Source organism: Monopterus albus, unplaced genomic scaffold (genome assembly GCF_001952655.1).
Source record: "Monopterus albus unplaced genomic scaffold, M_albus_1.0 scaffold30.1, whole genome shotgun sequence".
NCBI lineage: Eukaryota > Metazoa > Chordata > Actinopteri > Synbranchiformes > Synbranchidae > Monopterus > Monopterus albus.
Window position 1 is genome coordinate 1874577 of NW_018127910.1, and position 13566 is coordinate 1888142.

General features: G+C 38.5%; 1 protein-coding gene across 1 annotated transcript in view; it reads right to left on the bottom strand.

Annotated features, from left to right (window-relative positions):
• Positions 1-3624: 3624 nt before the first annotated feature.
• cog3 (component of oligomeric golgi complex 3) overlaps positions 3625-13566 on the bottom strand; it is an 11057-nt gene continuing 1115 nt past the window's right edge. The window contains exons 4-23 of the mRNA XM_020596532.1: positions 13298-13463; positions 12590-12664; positions 12111-12203; positions 11773-11898; positions 11586-11666; positions 11432-11475; positions 11201-11327; positions 10364-10455; positions 9926-10065; positions 9040-9200; positions 8084-8192; positions 7868-7986; positions 7639-7728; positions 6913-7033; positions 6535-6623; positions 6277-6411; positions 5739-5814; positions 5476-5603; positions 4799-4897; positions 3625-4632 (exon numbers count right to left, since the gene is read on the bottom strand). Of these exons, the coding sequence (XP_020452188.1) occupies positions 4603-4632; positions 4799-4897; positions 5476-5603; positions 5739-5814; positions 6277-6411; positions 6535-6623; positions 6913-7033; positions 7639-7728; positions 7868-7986; positions 8084-8192; positions 9040-9200; positions 9926-10065; positions 10364-10455; positions 11201-11327; positions 11432-11475; positions 11586-11666; positions 11773-11898; positions 12111-12203; positions 12590-12664; positions 13298-13463 (2101 nt within the window). The 3' untranslated portion in view covers positions 3625-4602. The remainder of the gene's footprint in view (positions 4633-4798; positions 4898-5475; positions 5604-5738; positions 5815-6276; positions 6412-6534; positions 6624-6912; positions 7034-7638; positions 7729-7867; positions 7987-8083; positions 8193-9039; positions 9201-9925; positions 10066-10363; positions 10456-11200; positions 11328-11431; positions 11476-11585; positions 11667-11772; positions 11899-12110; positions 12204-12589; positions 12665-13297; positions 13464-13566) is intronic.

The window sequence follows — 13566 nt, forward strand, 5'->3', positions numbered from 1 at the left end:
TCGGGTTACAAACCACAGAGAACGTTTTCAACAGCAAATTCATAATGATGTATTGTAGCTTGTAAAATCACTCTCTTTCTCAGTTGTACTAATGACATGTCCTTGACAAAGTAAAAGCTTTGCTAGGATACTCAGCGCATGAGCAGGACTGAGTATTTTTATGTTAATAACCCAACATTTCAAATGCACTTTGTAGAGAGACATTAGGCAAATGGTGAACAAATGCAATTAGCATATTGTATATGAGGTCTTTTGTTTGTTTTAGAGGTAATTTTCCTATTGCCAAAGACGTTCTGAATGCGAGTTGTCACGGCCTTGTCTATCCTTGTCACAGTATAAGTTTTATCTTGTGAAAGATGATATGACATGGTATCCAGAGACAGAGTTTCAAGGTTTTGATTTATTCATGAAGCACAAGCTAAAGACCTCAAAGAATTGAATAAACTATGAAGTGTCTTTGTTTTTTCTTCTCAGAGCGTTCCTAAAAAATTTAAATCGGAGTTAGAGACATCCCCAGATAATGAAGTGTTGGATTCTCTCAGCAAGGAGACTCACCGAACTCCCACAGCCTGCCAAGGAGAAACTGATCAGTCTTTAACAAACCTGAATGAGGTGTGGAGGAAAACACCACTTTTAAACTGCTCCTTTACCTCTACTAGTAAAAGTATGAATTCATTTATGAAACAAGCATCTATTTGTCTCACATCGAAACTTGCCTTCACTGCTGCTGTTTGTTTTAAAAACATCAAACTGTACGAAGGGTTCTGAATGCCTCATTACCTGGAATATTTGGATTTGTGACCTACTGCCTATATGAATTTCTATTCCGATAATGTGTTCAGATTCCAACCTTCATGTCATGAGGCTCAGAAGAGTCATGACATTTGCAGTTGAGAGTGAAATAACTTCCCATCTATTGGAAGGATTGCCTTGAAATTTGGTACAAATGATTCCAAGGAGATAAATCCTACTGACTCTGGTGACCTGATGATTTTCACTCTGGCAGGTCAAAAGTTATGTGTCCAGTATTTTGGTTTTTGACCAAATACCTGCAAAACTAATGACATTCCCTTCAATGTTAGTTGTACATTGTGTTTTTGTGCTAATTAGCAAATGTCAGTATTTTAACCTACTAGACTAAGATAATAAATGTGTTGTTTAGTGTTTCAGAATATACAAACTGTACAATATTCACTGGTTTATGTTTTAAAACAAACATATAATGTGATTTACTGTCATACTATATGACCCAGATGTATCTTTGGTAGCTCAGATGTTCCTTAGCTTCTTCAGCTCTGGTGTCTGAATTTCACCAGTTAAAAGTGAGCAACCTGATGATTTGACTTTACTTAAGATTTTTAGATTAGAATCTGACTCACTGAATTTGAGCTACTGAATATTTGTAAAATATTGGACACTTGATTTTGTAAATCAGTTGCCACTGACATTACACAGACTACTGAAAATTTCAGAGGGAATTCAGACCATGTGAACTCATGAACTGGTGACGTTCAAAGTAAATTATTCAATTCCTCTCAATTCTGTGGAATTTAAATAACATCCATAAGGTAACTAATATTAACAAATATGAATAAATAATAGTTGTACATTTACTTAAAGACAGAATTTAGTAGTATTTCCACATTTACATCGCTCAGGTTTCTCTCGTTTCTTTTTTTTCTTTTTTTTTGCCAATGGGTGCTGCGGCTATCACCATGTCTGATAGGGACGCAGCCGTGCAGAAAGATCAAAGGTCATGACTGTTCTGTCCCATTACTAGCTTCCACCATTAAATGGCTTTCAAATTCAATTGCTATGCCACTGAACGTCTTATGCTACACTTTCCATGATACACTGCAGGATGAAGGTTTAGGAAAGGAGCTTAGATCGTCAGAGCAGGTTACACATACACCATCTACCACAGACCAATATCTCATGCAGATTCAATTTAAATATATTTTCTTTTGCTTTGTAAATGTCATGGCATCTTTAATGACATTACAGGACAACAAGTCTCTACCACCCTAGCCAGCCAACTCTCCTTGGACTGCCATGAAGACACACTGATTTCTAGACATAGATATCAAGGATACTGAAATCATGTTGTCCTTCAGTGGAGAAAATGTTGGACTGAAGGTACTGTCATATGTTCAAAACACAACCGAGCTGCACTATGCTCCCCATGACTAGAGCTGAGGGTATACATGAATTACTAAGTGTCTGCTCAACAGAAGGCGACGCCACTTGTTAAACACTACAACAGTGGTCAAACATTTATTGTGATTTTTTTTCCAGATGGAATTGGGCAGGTGTGGTGTCCTTTAAGGTGGATCTAAGTGAAAATTTATGGGATGATATCATAAATATTTAATGTCTGGTTGTTAATCATGTTTAAAAGTTACCGTACCCATCAGGAAGGCCCAACTGGTTTTGGGTGGTCTTGGAAGACAAACATCAGCGGCCTCACCTTCAGGCAGTTTTCATGTCTGTAGGACAGGGCACCTGTTATCACAACAACAGTGGTGGAAGAAGTACTCAGATCCTTTTCTTAAGTAAAAGTAGCAATACAACAGTATAGAAATACACAAAAAAAGTTAAAAAATACAATATTTTCCTCTAAACTGTGGAGAGAAAATGAAAATACTCAAGCACAGATACCACAAAATTGTACTTACAGTACTTGAGTCAATGTACTTAGTTACTTTCCACCACAGCACAACAATGGCTGCCTTCGGTATAACTAGTCGTTTACTCATTCCTAGTATTTTATTGTGTAGTGTGGACTAAATATAATTTGCATATAACCAGCATATCATTTTGTAAATATCTGTTATCACCAGCTCTCTGTAGGAGCATTTTAAGTTGAACGCAATTATTGATAAAATGGGCAGCAGACAGAAATAAAAACCAGTCTGGGTGAGACAATAAAACCCCAGAGAGGCTTACTGTTCACAAGCTCCTTCTCTTTATCAGGGTGAATCTGACTGCATGGAGAAGCACCTTCTGTAATGACACAGGAGATTTGAAGAAACACTGGAGCTGACTGGTCAATAAGCATCATGTTAATGCTCCGCCCTGACACTGAGCCCTAACCTCAACACTTGCATCCAGTCCCATGACCACATCAATTTCACCTCTGGCAAACACAGTATACAGCTTAATGTAAGGGGAAAACTGAAAGTAAGCTCATGTGGCTTGTAGTATTTTTAACGGTAGCAGAAATACAAGGGATGTGACGAGTAGACCTAATTTTAAGCCAAGTCACCGATTCTCCTTTACGTCACTTTTCCTTGCTGTCGCAGCTGAACCAAGGCGAAGGTCTAGTGCTGCCAGGGCCTGACATGCCTCAGAGGTATCTGGAGCAGAAGAGCGCAGAGATCAATGCCCTCCTCCAGAACATCGAGTCCCTCACCGCTCATCAAAAGGCTGTCAATTCACAGAAGGTCAAGACCCAGCAAAGCTTCATCTCATAGATGGAAAGACAGCAGCTGCCAATGAAACAGCAACGATCTGCCAAGAAGACCCCCTAAAGTCAGTGATGTCCTTGAATGGCAGTTTCTCATTAATGTCACCTGAATTTGAATCCTGGGACAAAGTGCTTTCTAGAAATAAAACCGAAGCTCATTAATATTTATTTTTAATCAGAACGTTCATAAATAGAACTGTACATGTCATTATACATGGGACACACCAAAGCAAATGTTTCATTGACAGTGTCCTTTGACCCTTACTCTGTGAGGACCCATAGAAAAGATACCCATTACCTGTAAGTTATATAGAGTGCAAAACTGCCCAAGGTCAAAGGTCCGTATATCCAGAGTAAATGCATATTAGTTTTAATCAACCTAGGTATAAAAGGAAAGAAGTATAAAACATAAGATCTGTCTCTTCTACATATTTGCAACAGATTAACAAAACCTGTCACAAGGAAAACGAAGAATCTTTAAGAACGTTTCTGACAAGGAAAGAAAAGCTGCGTGGATTTTGCTATGATCAGAAAAGAAAACCTGTTGGACCTGAGTATCCGATAGCACATTAGGTCATATAGTTTCACTGAATGTGATACAATTTAAAATAGAGGAATAAAATATTTTGCAGCATTTTTTCTCGTTACTCTTCCAAACCCATCAAGGGAGTCTATCCATCTGAATACAAGCCCCTTACTGGCCATTAGCTACCTGGCTGATGAGCGACCCTTTAGCGCCTCTATTTGCAAAAGAACGTCCTTGTCTGAACATAGTCATATAATTCACCCCCTAACTTTACATAGTGTGCAAATTCAAAAAGGATTTCTCCTGCATGAAAACAACCCAAAATGCATGTGCACCTTCAATTTTAGTAAAGCAAGATGATGCAGTCTGTACTCCATGCCTTCCACTTCCCAGTTTGTTGATTTCAAAATGAATACCTCCTGAACCTCTTCATACTCCTCATTTCTTGACAATCATTGACCTTGTGCGGGACTGTTTTTTTGTTTTGTTTTGTTTTGTTTTAGCTCAGGTGCAGTTCTCTGGACATGACTGCTGTTTATCCTCCTGGAGTTGTAGCATCACATTGCTCTCCAGTGTGTGTTCGCCAGCACGCCACACCCAAACCAGGGTATTACTTATTCACAGACAGCAGTAGGTTAATCTGAAAGAGAGCCGTGAGAAATGATGAGAGCTCACCGTGGACTTAGCTGGTATACTTATCTAATGTTTCCCTGCTGAAGTTGCTCTCAGCAGTTTTGCATGTTACAGCGGTAATATTACAAGCATGTCAGGTGCCTTTGGGCTCTACTAATCTTGCACTACATTACCTGCTCCATAGATGGACATGCAATGATTTGAAGGTCCTCTCCGCTGTATTCCTCCTGAAGAAAAGTGTGCAGTCTTTGGAACACCTGCTGGATGTTATTCTGTGGAAAAAGCCATCAGATTACTGAGTGCTGGAGGGAAATTAACACCACATTTCCATCTGGCCTATGTCCCCTCAGTATCTTGTTTCCATGTCAACGGAAGAATTTTGTTTCTCTCTCATTTGGCTTCACCTGGCACCTTGATGAACAGTACACAGGCAGCACAAAGATTTCTTTATTAGGGTTTAATCATGCTTACAAATTACAGCTAAAAGCACAATCTCCAAACCAAAGAGAAACAAAAGGGTTGGCCCTAGACATGAATTCAAACAGAGAATTATCTAAAGCGCTCTAAAAATGACCAACAGGCCCCTTACAACAATGACTAACCCTCACTAATGAGTAAATGCATATAATGAATGATTTCTGATGTTGTGACACGGTAACATCAGCAAACACCGCAGCCTGATCAACCTTAATTTCAACATCTATTATAATTTAGAAAAAACAAACTGATCGGACCTTTGTGTACTGCTGCTTTGTAAATACTGTATGAAAAGTTTCTTTGAGCTTGACAATGACTTGAAAGAAACTGACTCATGCAGTACATGCTACACCCTAACGTTTCTGCCACCCACCCGGACAGGCTTGAAAAGGATGAACTCTGTGTCTCTATTGGCTAAGTACAAGGACATGCTCTGCAAAGTGCTTGGCAGCTTGCTCTTCATCACCCGGTAGGTAGCCATCACAATATCGTTGATCTTTGCTGAAAAGAGGAAAAAAAAAAAAAGTACTGAGGGAGGGAAAAAAAACAAACATTGACATGCCCTCTAGCATTTGCTGTACAGGTTTTGATGAATTACAGTATGATGCCAGTGGCATTTGCTGAGACAAATCTTACCCGGCTGTGCCCAAGGTTGCTGTGACAGACTGTAAGTGGGACCACCTTGGACAGCCATAGTTTTAAGAGCCGCAACCTGAGTGCAGAGACAGTCAAAACACACATTACCATTTAAAAATAACTTTATTTGTGCTAATTACTGTAATCAGTACAAACAAACACTGGAGACTGTGCTGGTACCTGAGCCAATTCAATTCAGCCTTGAGTAAGACAATGAGTATTTCAATACATAATAGAACACCGAGTGTGGTGGGAAGAATTTAAGACATGCAACCAATTGTTGCAGCAGAATTATGGCATTACAAAGAGTTCACACCGCAATAAAATACCAAAAACACACACCCACTAATGCCTAGCAACAGAATTAGAAATTCTAGATGAAAAATCTTTAGCTGTCAGTAAAATACCGAGACCTTCAGTGATCAGTGAATAAGCAAATGATTTTTAAAAAGGTTTCAAAGGTAAAAACTAAAAAAAATGAAGGTCAGAATGAGCTACTGCTGCCTGAGGCTAAGTCTGCCTTCACTCTTACAGTTACCTTGGTGAGAAACTCCTCAAGGTTCCCCACAAAGATCTGAGTCTGCTGCTGGATGAACTGCTCACAGCTGAACTTCAGGTGTCGGTCCACATCCTTCTTAGAGTCAATGTAGTGCTCCTTTATCTCTGGTGATCCCTGGGGGCCATGAGGAAAAAGGATTTAGCACTATCAAGTGGCATTTCCCTCAGGCAGGGTGCTATCAAAGTACAGAGAGTGCATGGTATGTTTAATAAAAAAAATACATAAAAATAACACTACCTCCAACAGGAATTCAAGTATGGCATTGTGACTGTTAAGTCGGAAGAATTTGGGAACAGTCTTAGGGTTCAGGATTTTGAAGGCAGCATCTTAACACAAAGCAGAGAGATTAAATCAGGGCTGATGCAGAATGAGAGTGCCCTCTAGTGCTACAATTTTTATATGACCTTGACTGAGATGAGGGTGATGGGAGGAGCGAATCTGCCCTGTGAGCCATCGGTTAATGTACATTATGGTGTTGGATTACACTGTAATTTCCACATTAATTGTTGCCACTGGTGCATGTGATAGACACAAGTTGCTTAATGAGCATGAGAATGTAATGACTGGCTTTATGGAGCCGAACAGCAATGTTCCCTCCACCTTTAATTATCTTACCTCGTGTTTTCTTCAGGTCCACTGAGATTTCCATGATCGCAAAATCGGTGTGAAATGGGGCAATCTGTTCACGCATTATCAGCAGGTGCTTGATCAGGAAAAGTTGCCCATCTATTTGTGTCTACAGAAAGTGATAGCGCACTGTTAAATCCACACTACATGCTGCCAACACAAAAGGGCATCTGCTGACTATCAAAGCTACAGACAGCAGAAAAAAAGCACAGGCTCAGAAACAAAAGGGGAATATGTCTAATTAATAACTCCTGATTAACCATAGCTGGAAAAGAACATTACTGGGACCAAAAAAAAAAGGCAGCTGAAGCTATTTACTGCTCAGCCAGCAATTTAAACATTGGAAAGAGACATAATCGGCACGGGGTGGGAACATATTGTCTGAGATTGATGCAGCGTCTTTAATTTGAAGTGTTAGGTTGAAACAGGCCAGTTAGCACAATTATTGACAGCAGATTTGAAGCTGAGGGAAGCCCATAAATAAAGCACGGTCTGCTGAACACACATAATGAACACCTGCTAAAGTAAATGTTAAATGGCAACACAGCTGTTTTACTTAAGGATCCTGTAACCTGAAAAGAATGTGAATAAAATGGATCTTATTTAGTAGGTCCAAGAAAGGTGGTTACTGAGCTATTTATGATATAAATAAAAAACTAAACAGTTCAGTAAAACATACAAAACCATACTCTACACTTAAACATGAGCACCGACCTTGTTTTTAAGGATGATATCAGATGCTTTAAGCAAGGACTGGATGCAGGCAGATAAGGCTTCTTGAGATAAACCTTGGAAGACTGCTCTCTGGAAAAAGACCAATCCACAGTAAGAAACATATGAGTAAGAAATGCAAACACTGAAAAACTAGATGCTACATGTTTTGTCATCTATCAGGATAGGAAACTATAAATTAGTGACTAATAAAAATGAAAGACTCATTCACATCTATACATCTGTAGAGCTTGGACAAGCAAACCAGCGTTCGTCTGACAGTAGGGTACCACATGCCGTGCAGATCAGCAGGAGAGATAGATGACTGTAGGCGCGATGGTTCTACAGTCCCTGTATTCAATGCACAAAGGAGGAAGAGCCATCAGGCAAATAGACAATAACACCAAAAGTTGTAAAATGGCAAGTGACACAATCTGGAAACACAGACCAGCATTGCTGTTTCTTCTGCTATCAGTGTCCTCAAGCCGTACATCAGAAAACACTGACTCTTGTGACATCTGCTTCATCTGCTCTTCCTTCAAGCTCTGAGCGATTTTCTATCGATAACAGCAAAGCAATGGCAGCTGTTAGAACAGTGCTAGCTTTTCTAATTCAGCTTCAACCTTCATGACTTTTCATGGAGCCATAGACAAAGTGTTAGATGTTGGAAGGTCACTTTTTATCTTTGTGTAAAATGGAAAGTGTACAGGTTTTAAAAACCTTAACATAACATAAAAGTTGCTAAAAAGTTTAAAAACTAACAAACTGACAGACAGCTAAAAAACAATATGAACATATGCCTTCACAATCAGGGGTACAATTCATTTACATAATTAAATTGGAACCATTATGATTTTCTAAGGACATGCAGACAACTATTTTACTCAAATGCTACACCACAGCTGGCCATGTTTACTTTTCCCTTGTGATATTAACAAATTAAAGAATCTAACAATTTCAGAAAGAGCAGCATCCAACTTCATGCTGCTACATTTTATGCTAAAACAATCAACAGACAAAAACATTAACACATTTTTGATAGTTAATTTATGCAGCAACAGAGCCAAGCATTTAAATGTTCCTGGTTTCTATAATGCGAGCATTTGCTATTTTCTCTTTTATTTCAAGATTCATCAGACATAACAAGCATTTTTTTAAAACCATTACCTTCAGCTCTAAAACTTGAGGACCATTTTTCACTATTTCTTGACACTGTAACTAAACAATTAATCAAAACAATGCATTAACAAATAATGAAAGCATTCAACAGCTGCAGCCCTAATTACATCCACTCTGTGTAAAGCCGGTTGAGTAGAAGCTGAGGTGAATACAACTGCTGAGTGTTTTGCTTGGGAAGACATCAAAAAGGAAAAATCGACATCCCTCTGAGCATACAAATCCTACCTCCATCATCTGCAGTTTCTCAGGATAGGCCAGATCCCCTGGAGCTGGGTTATAGCCTGTGATATCAGTCTTGATGTAAATGTGTGTCCTGTAGACCAGCCTCTCCTGGACATCCTCCAGCATCTGCTTCACTACTGCGTCAAAGGCTCCCAACGGAGCAGCTGCATAAAAGCACAAAGAGGTCAGTTTGCAGTTTATGCTGGACATGGTGGGTTCATAATGGGAAATCAGAAGGTGCGGATGGTTATTGGTTACCAATTACTAAACTAAACCAAAAAAAAAAAAAAAAAAAGAAGGTACTGTGCCATTTTTAACAAAGTCCTCAAACGTCAAACAGCAAACACTGTGTTCCCTTGCATTCTCTAAAGCTGTAAACTTTCCCTGCAGTTTGTCGTCTCAAATACCAACCCACTACAGTGGACTGGACACTTCAATAAGCACACCGTGTTTGTGATTTTGAACAAACAAATGTAAGAGAGGGTTTCATTAAAACTTGAGTAAATTATGAGTACATTTTCTGAAGAGTGATGTTTTATGTTTTCAGTAGAATTTTCACTGATAATTAAGGCTGAAAACCGGAGTTTTATTCAATTCAAAATACTGTAATCAACCTCATGATAGTGAAATTACACCCCAAGGACCCAAGAACATCCTTCTGTATGCCTTATTTTACATTTAATTACAGCTCATAAAATTTGGGGGGGTGGTTTCTTCTTTCTTTGGTGTTATAAAGAAATGGAAATTTTGGGTATACACTTAAATATTTTCCTTTGAGAGACCATTTTATAACACTATAACTCTGGCACAGGTGCATCCTAGCGACTCAGTTTTAAACTCCCCCTGTGACAAATGAGATGGTTTGAGGAGAACAAAGGCTTGAACCTACAATTGCTGTGAAGGTGGTCTTCCAGCATCTCATTCTTGAGGATGCTGCAGAGCTCAGAGAGGGTTTCCAGGTGGATGATGTGGATGATTAGAGGCCGGAGGACATCATACAGGGACAAACATAATTTTTCTAGCAGCTCGCTGTTTTAAATGGGAAAAAGGTCATCACTTTGTAAGCGCAAACATTCTAAAATTACACTTTCTTTTCATTTTAAGCGTTAGGGTTTTCATCGAGTTAAGGAACAAAGAAATAATAATGACTAAAAACATGCACATTTTTAAATAATGATTTATTATTTTAAACAGTAATACTGTGTAATGCTGTGTAAACTGGCATTCAAACACCAAACATATCAAGCAAAACGTGAAAAGACTATCATGCATTATAAAGCATTTTAAACAAATACACAGAAGACAATGTGTGCTCAGTGCTACTCACTCTAGTTTAGATGTAGGTTTAGAGAAGAACTCATTGTACAGCTGGTGTTCATCCTGGCACACATGGCCCATAAAGGCACAGCCACTGCGAACCTGTACAAATGCACATAATGAATGCCCACTGCAGTTACTACCAGCACTTTGCTTTTGCTCCACTTCACACAAACAGACACAACCACCCACATTAAAGATGTAAGTAGCTATTACAGCAATCATTAATGAGATGCATAACCTTTCAAGTTTCACTGAAGAAGAAAAAAAAAAAAATCAGGACACACAGGGTGACTGTTATGATATCTAATTTCATGAAATCCTGACCTTTAATTATAGCAGCTCCATCAAGCCAATTAGTGAAATGTTTTAAATGCCACAAGTGTGTCAGTAAATACAGTCTGAGATACAGATTAATAGATGAGGCATGACTGAGGGTATACTAACATCACCATGTCTCTACACAGCAATCACAGTCTGCCCAGGTGCCAAAACTGGATCAGGTCTGACTGAAGCATTACATTAGAATAAAAATATTGGATCAGTAATTAGGATAGTTACATTTTCAAACACAGGAGGACCAATGACTCACAGATTAATAGATGAGGCATGACTGAGGGTATACTAACATCACCATGTCTCTACACAGCAATGCATTAATGAACAAAACAGGAGAAAGCCCCGGATGCCCGCTGCACACACCCTTGGCTCATGCTCATTTATCATGTGTTTGTGCTGAACACTAGAAAATATCACATAGGCTCCATACTGGGCATTGTGTGCCAACTTAAATGTCATTTTACTATATATAAAGAACAGGCGCTGCTTTATACTAGTCATTTCTTACCAGAGCACAGTGGTCTTTTTTGTTTTGGTTGGTCAGGTCAGTAATGGTGGATGTGATGCTGGGACTCAGCAGCTGCTGTCTCTGGTCAAGGTAGCACTGATGGATTTCACCAAGGAGCCGAGAGTATCTGTTCACATTAACGTAAGGAAGGATAAGCTAATTTAGTGCAATTATGTGTTTAAAAAACACATAATTGAACTACTTTCACTCTGGAGAAATGCCGATACTCACTCTGGAATCTTCTCTGCTCGCTGTTCTATCTGTTCAATCAGTGACTGAATGACAAAAAAGGGGTAAATGAAAATGTCATTGCATTACAGAAAATGATTTATGCAAACGGGTGTGCTGCATAAATTGAATGGGTAACACAAAACATTACACTCACGCTAACTTTAGGTGCAACTGCTCGAAACTTCACATAGTAAAGTGTGAAGGCATTGTCGGCGTTGGTCAAGCCCGTTGGATCCTGGAGGACACAAAAAGAAAGTAGAATGAAATATTAATATTGAGTAACATTATTAATGCTTTTGGTCACCGACTGTCTAGGAGGATGAAATGTGACTTGTTCTTACCCTTTTTGTTAACTGGCTTGTGAGATTCTGCATAGTGTTTACAATGTGGATTTTCATAAAGTGCATAGCCTTAGAAAGACATTGTTTAAACTTGGCCAAATAAACTGGGTAGTCCTTGAAATTGGGCTGTAATCAATAGAAACAGAAATAGTGTTATATAGTTTTAACTGTGAACACATACCATATGCTCCAATATATAGATTATATTACAAGGGCAGCACATTTCTGTTATTGTAACAAGACAACGGTATATTGTTAGGCGTTTCATTATTTTATTACTGGTAAAATATTTACATCTGCACATAACTGAAACTCTGTCAAGAGTGCAAGCTACTTACATGTGAAGAAACATATTCAATGCAGTCATCCAATTTCGAAAGCATTGGTATAAATCCTTCACTATTTACAGACAAGGTTGGGGAGTTTAGCTTCTGTAAAGGCAAAGAAAAAGAGAAACACATCATCTTCCTGCTCTTTCTCGGTCTTTATCATCAAAACATTTTTTTTATTTGGATGTCAGTGTCAGAAATGTGTTGTTTTGACTTTAAACCCTGGTCAAAGCAAATCTGCAAAACTGCTTTTTACTAATTTTCTATTATACTGTATTTTAAAGGCTTATAGGTGATGTTCATTTTATGAAACATTTTTGAAGGTAAAAACAAAAAATGATGCTGACATCAAAGACCTTCATAAGGTTTTTAATCGGGGACATATTGCTGATTATGATAATATCCAAGTAATGCACGGACATCATTTGCACTACAAACATTTAGCTGTCTTATGTTTCAAGATGGAAACCAGGAGAAACCCAGCATACCGTGTTTATGTTTTCTAACTCATTGAAATATGACAATTTCTGCTGGATGCTCTCTGCCAGGTCAACAAGCTCTGCCTACAAAAGAGAGAAAACAACAAACAGAAGTTGACACAATACGGCATGACAGTTTAATTTCAGTTCAGACGCAAGTTCCTTGAATGGTCCAATCTACATATTTATGTGAACAGAAGCAGCTCTCTGCAAGAGTTGGGAAAAAAGCAAGGACAAAAGAAAGAAAACTGCAGCATCAATAAGATTAAAGATGCCACTGAAAGAACAAACAGCAGTCTGCCTAATGTTTGGTAGCAATTTTATATTCAGACAAGCTTTCATGTGTGTCAGGTTGTTCAGAACTAGTTCATGTATGGCATTTTCAGTAATCTACAGTGAATCATTTAGGCACATCCACAGTTGTTTTTATACATTTTTTCAATTCTGTAGAGCTTCTGATTTTAGATCATACAGATACTACAGATGATTCTGCAGTTCTGGATTTGGGAGAGATGTTCTTGCTTACGAATACAAAAAAAACAAAAAAAACAGAATACATTGACTTATATTTAGACTAACAAAAATTGGAAATCAGTATCGGAGTTGTTATCAGTGCATCTCTACTTAATTGTAGTTTGCACACTTTAAATCTCAGCAATTTGATTATCATTTCAATCAACCTGTTTACAAAGACAGACAGGACAGTGGTGACCTTACCTGTTCTTTTAGGAGTTGTTCACAGGCCTCATGTAGGGTACCAGTCTTATTGGACACAAACAGATACTGTTTCTGAAGGGAGTCCAAGTGCTCCAGAGCTGCAATAACATCTTTCAGAATTGCATCGCATTGTTCCTGGTAGCAGTTTAGTTCATCTCTGGTTTTCCTGTAGGGGAAACAGACATATTATTAGTTTGCTTCGACAAAGAAAAATGATGCTGTGGCAATATCTGCTGGTTTACATAGCAGTTTGAAAACATTTTCACATT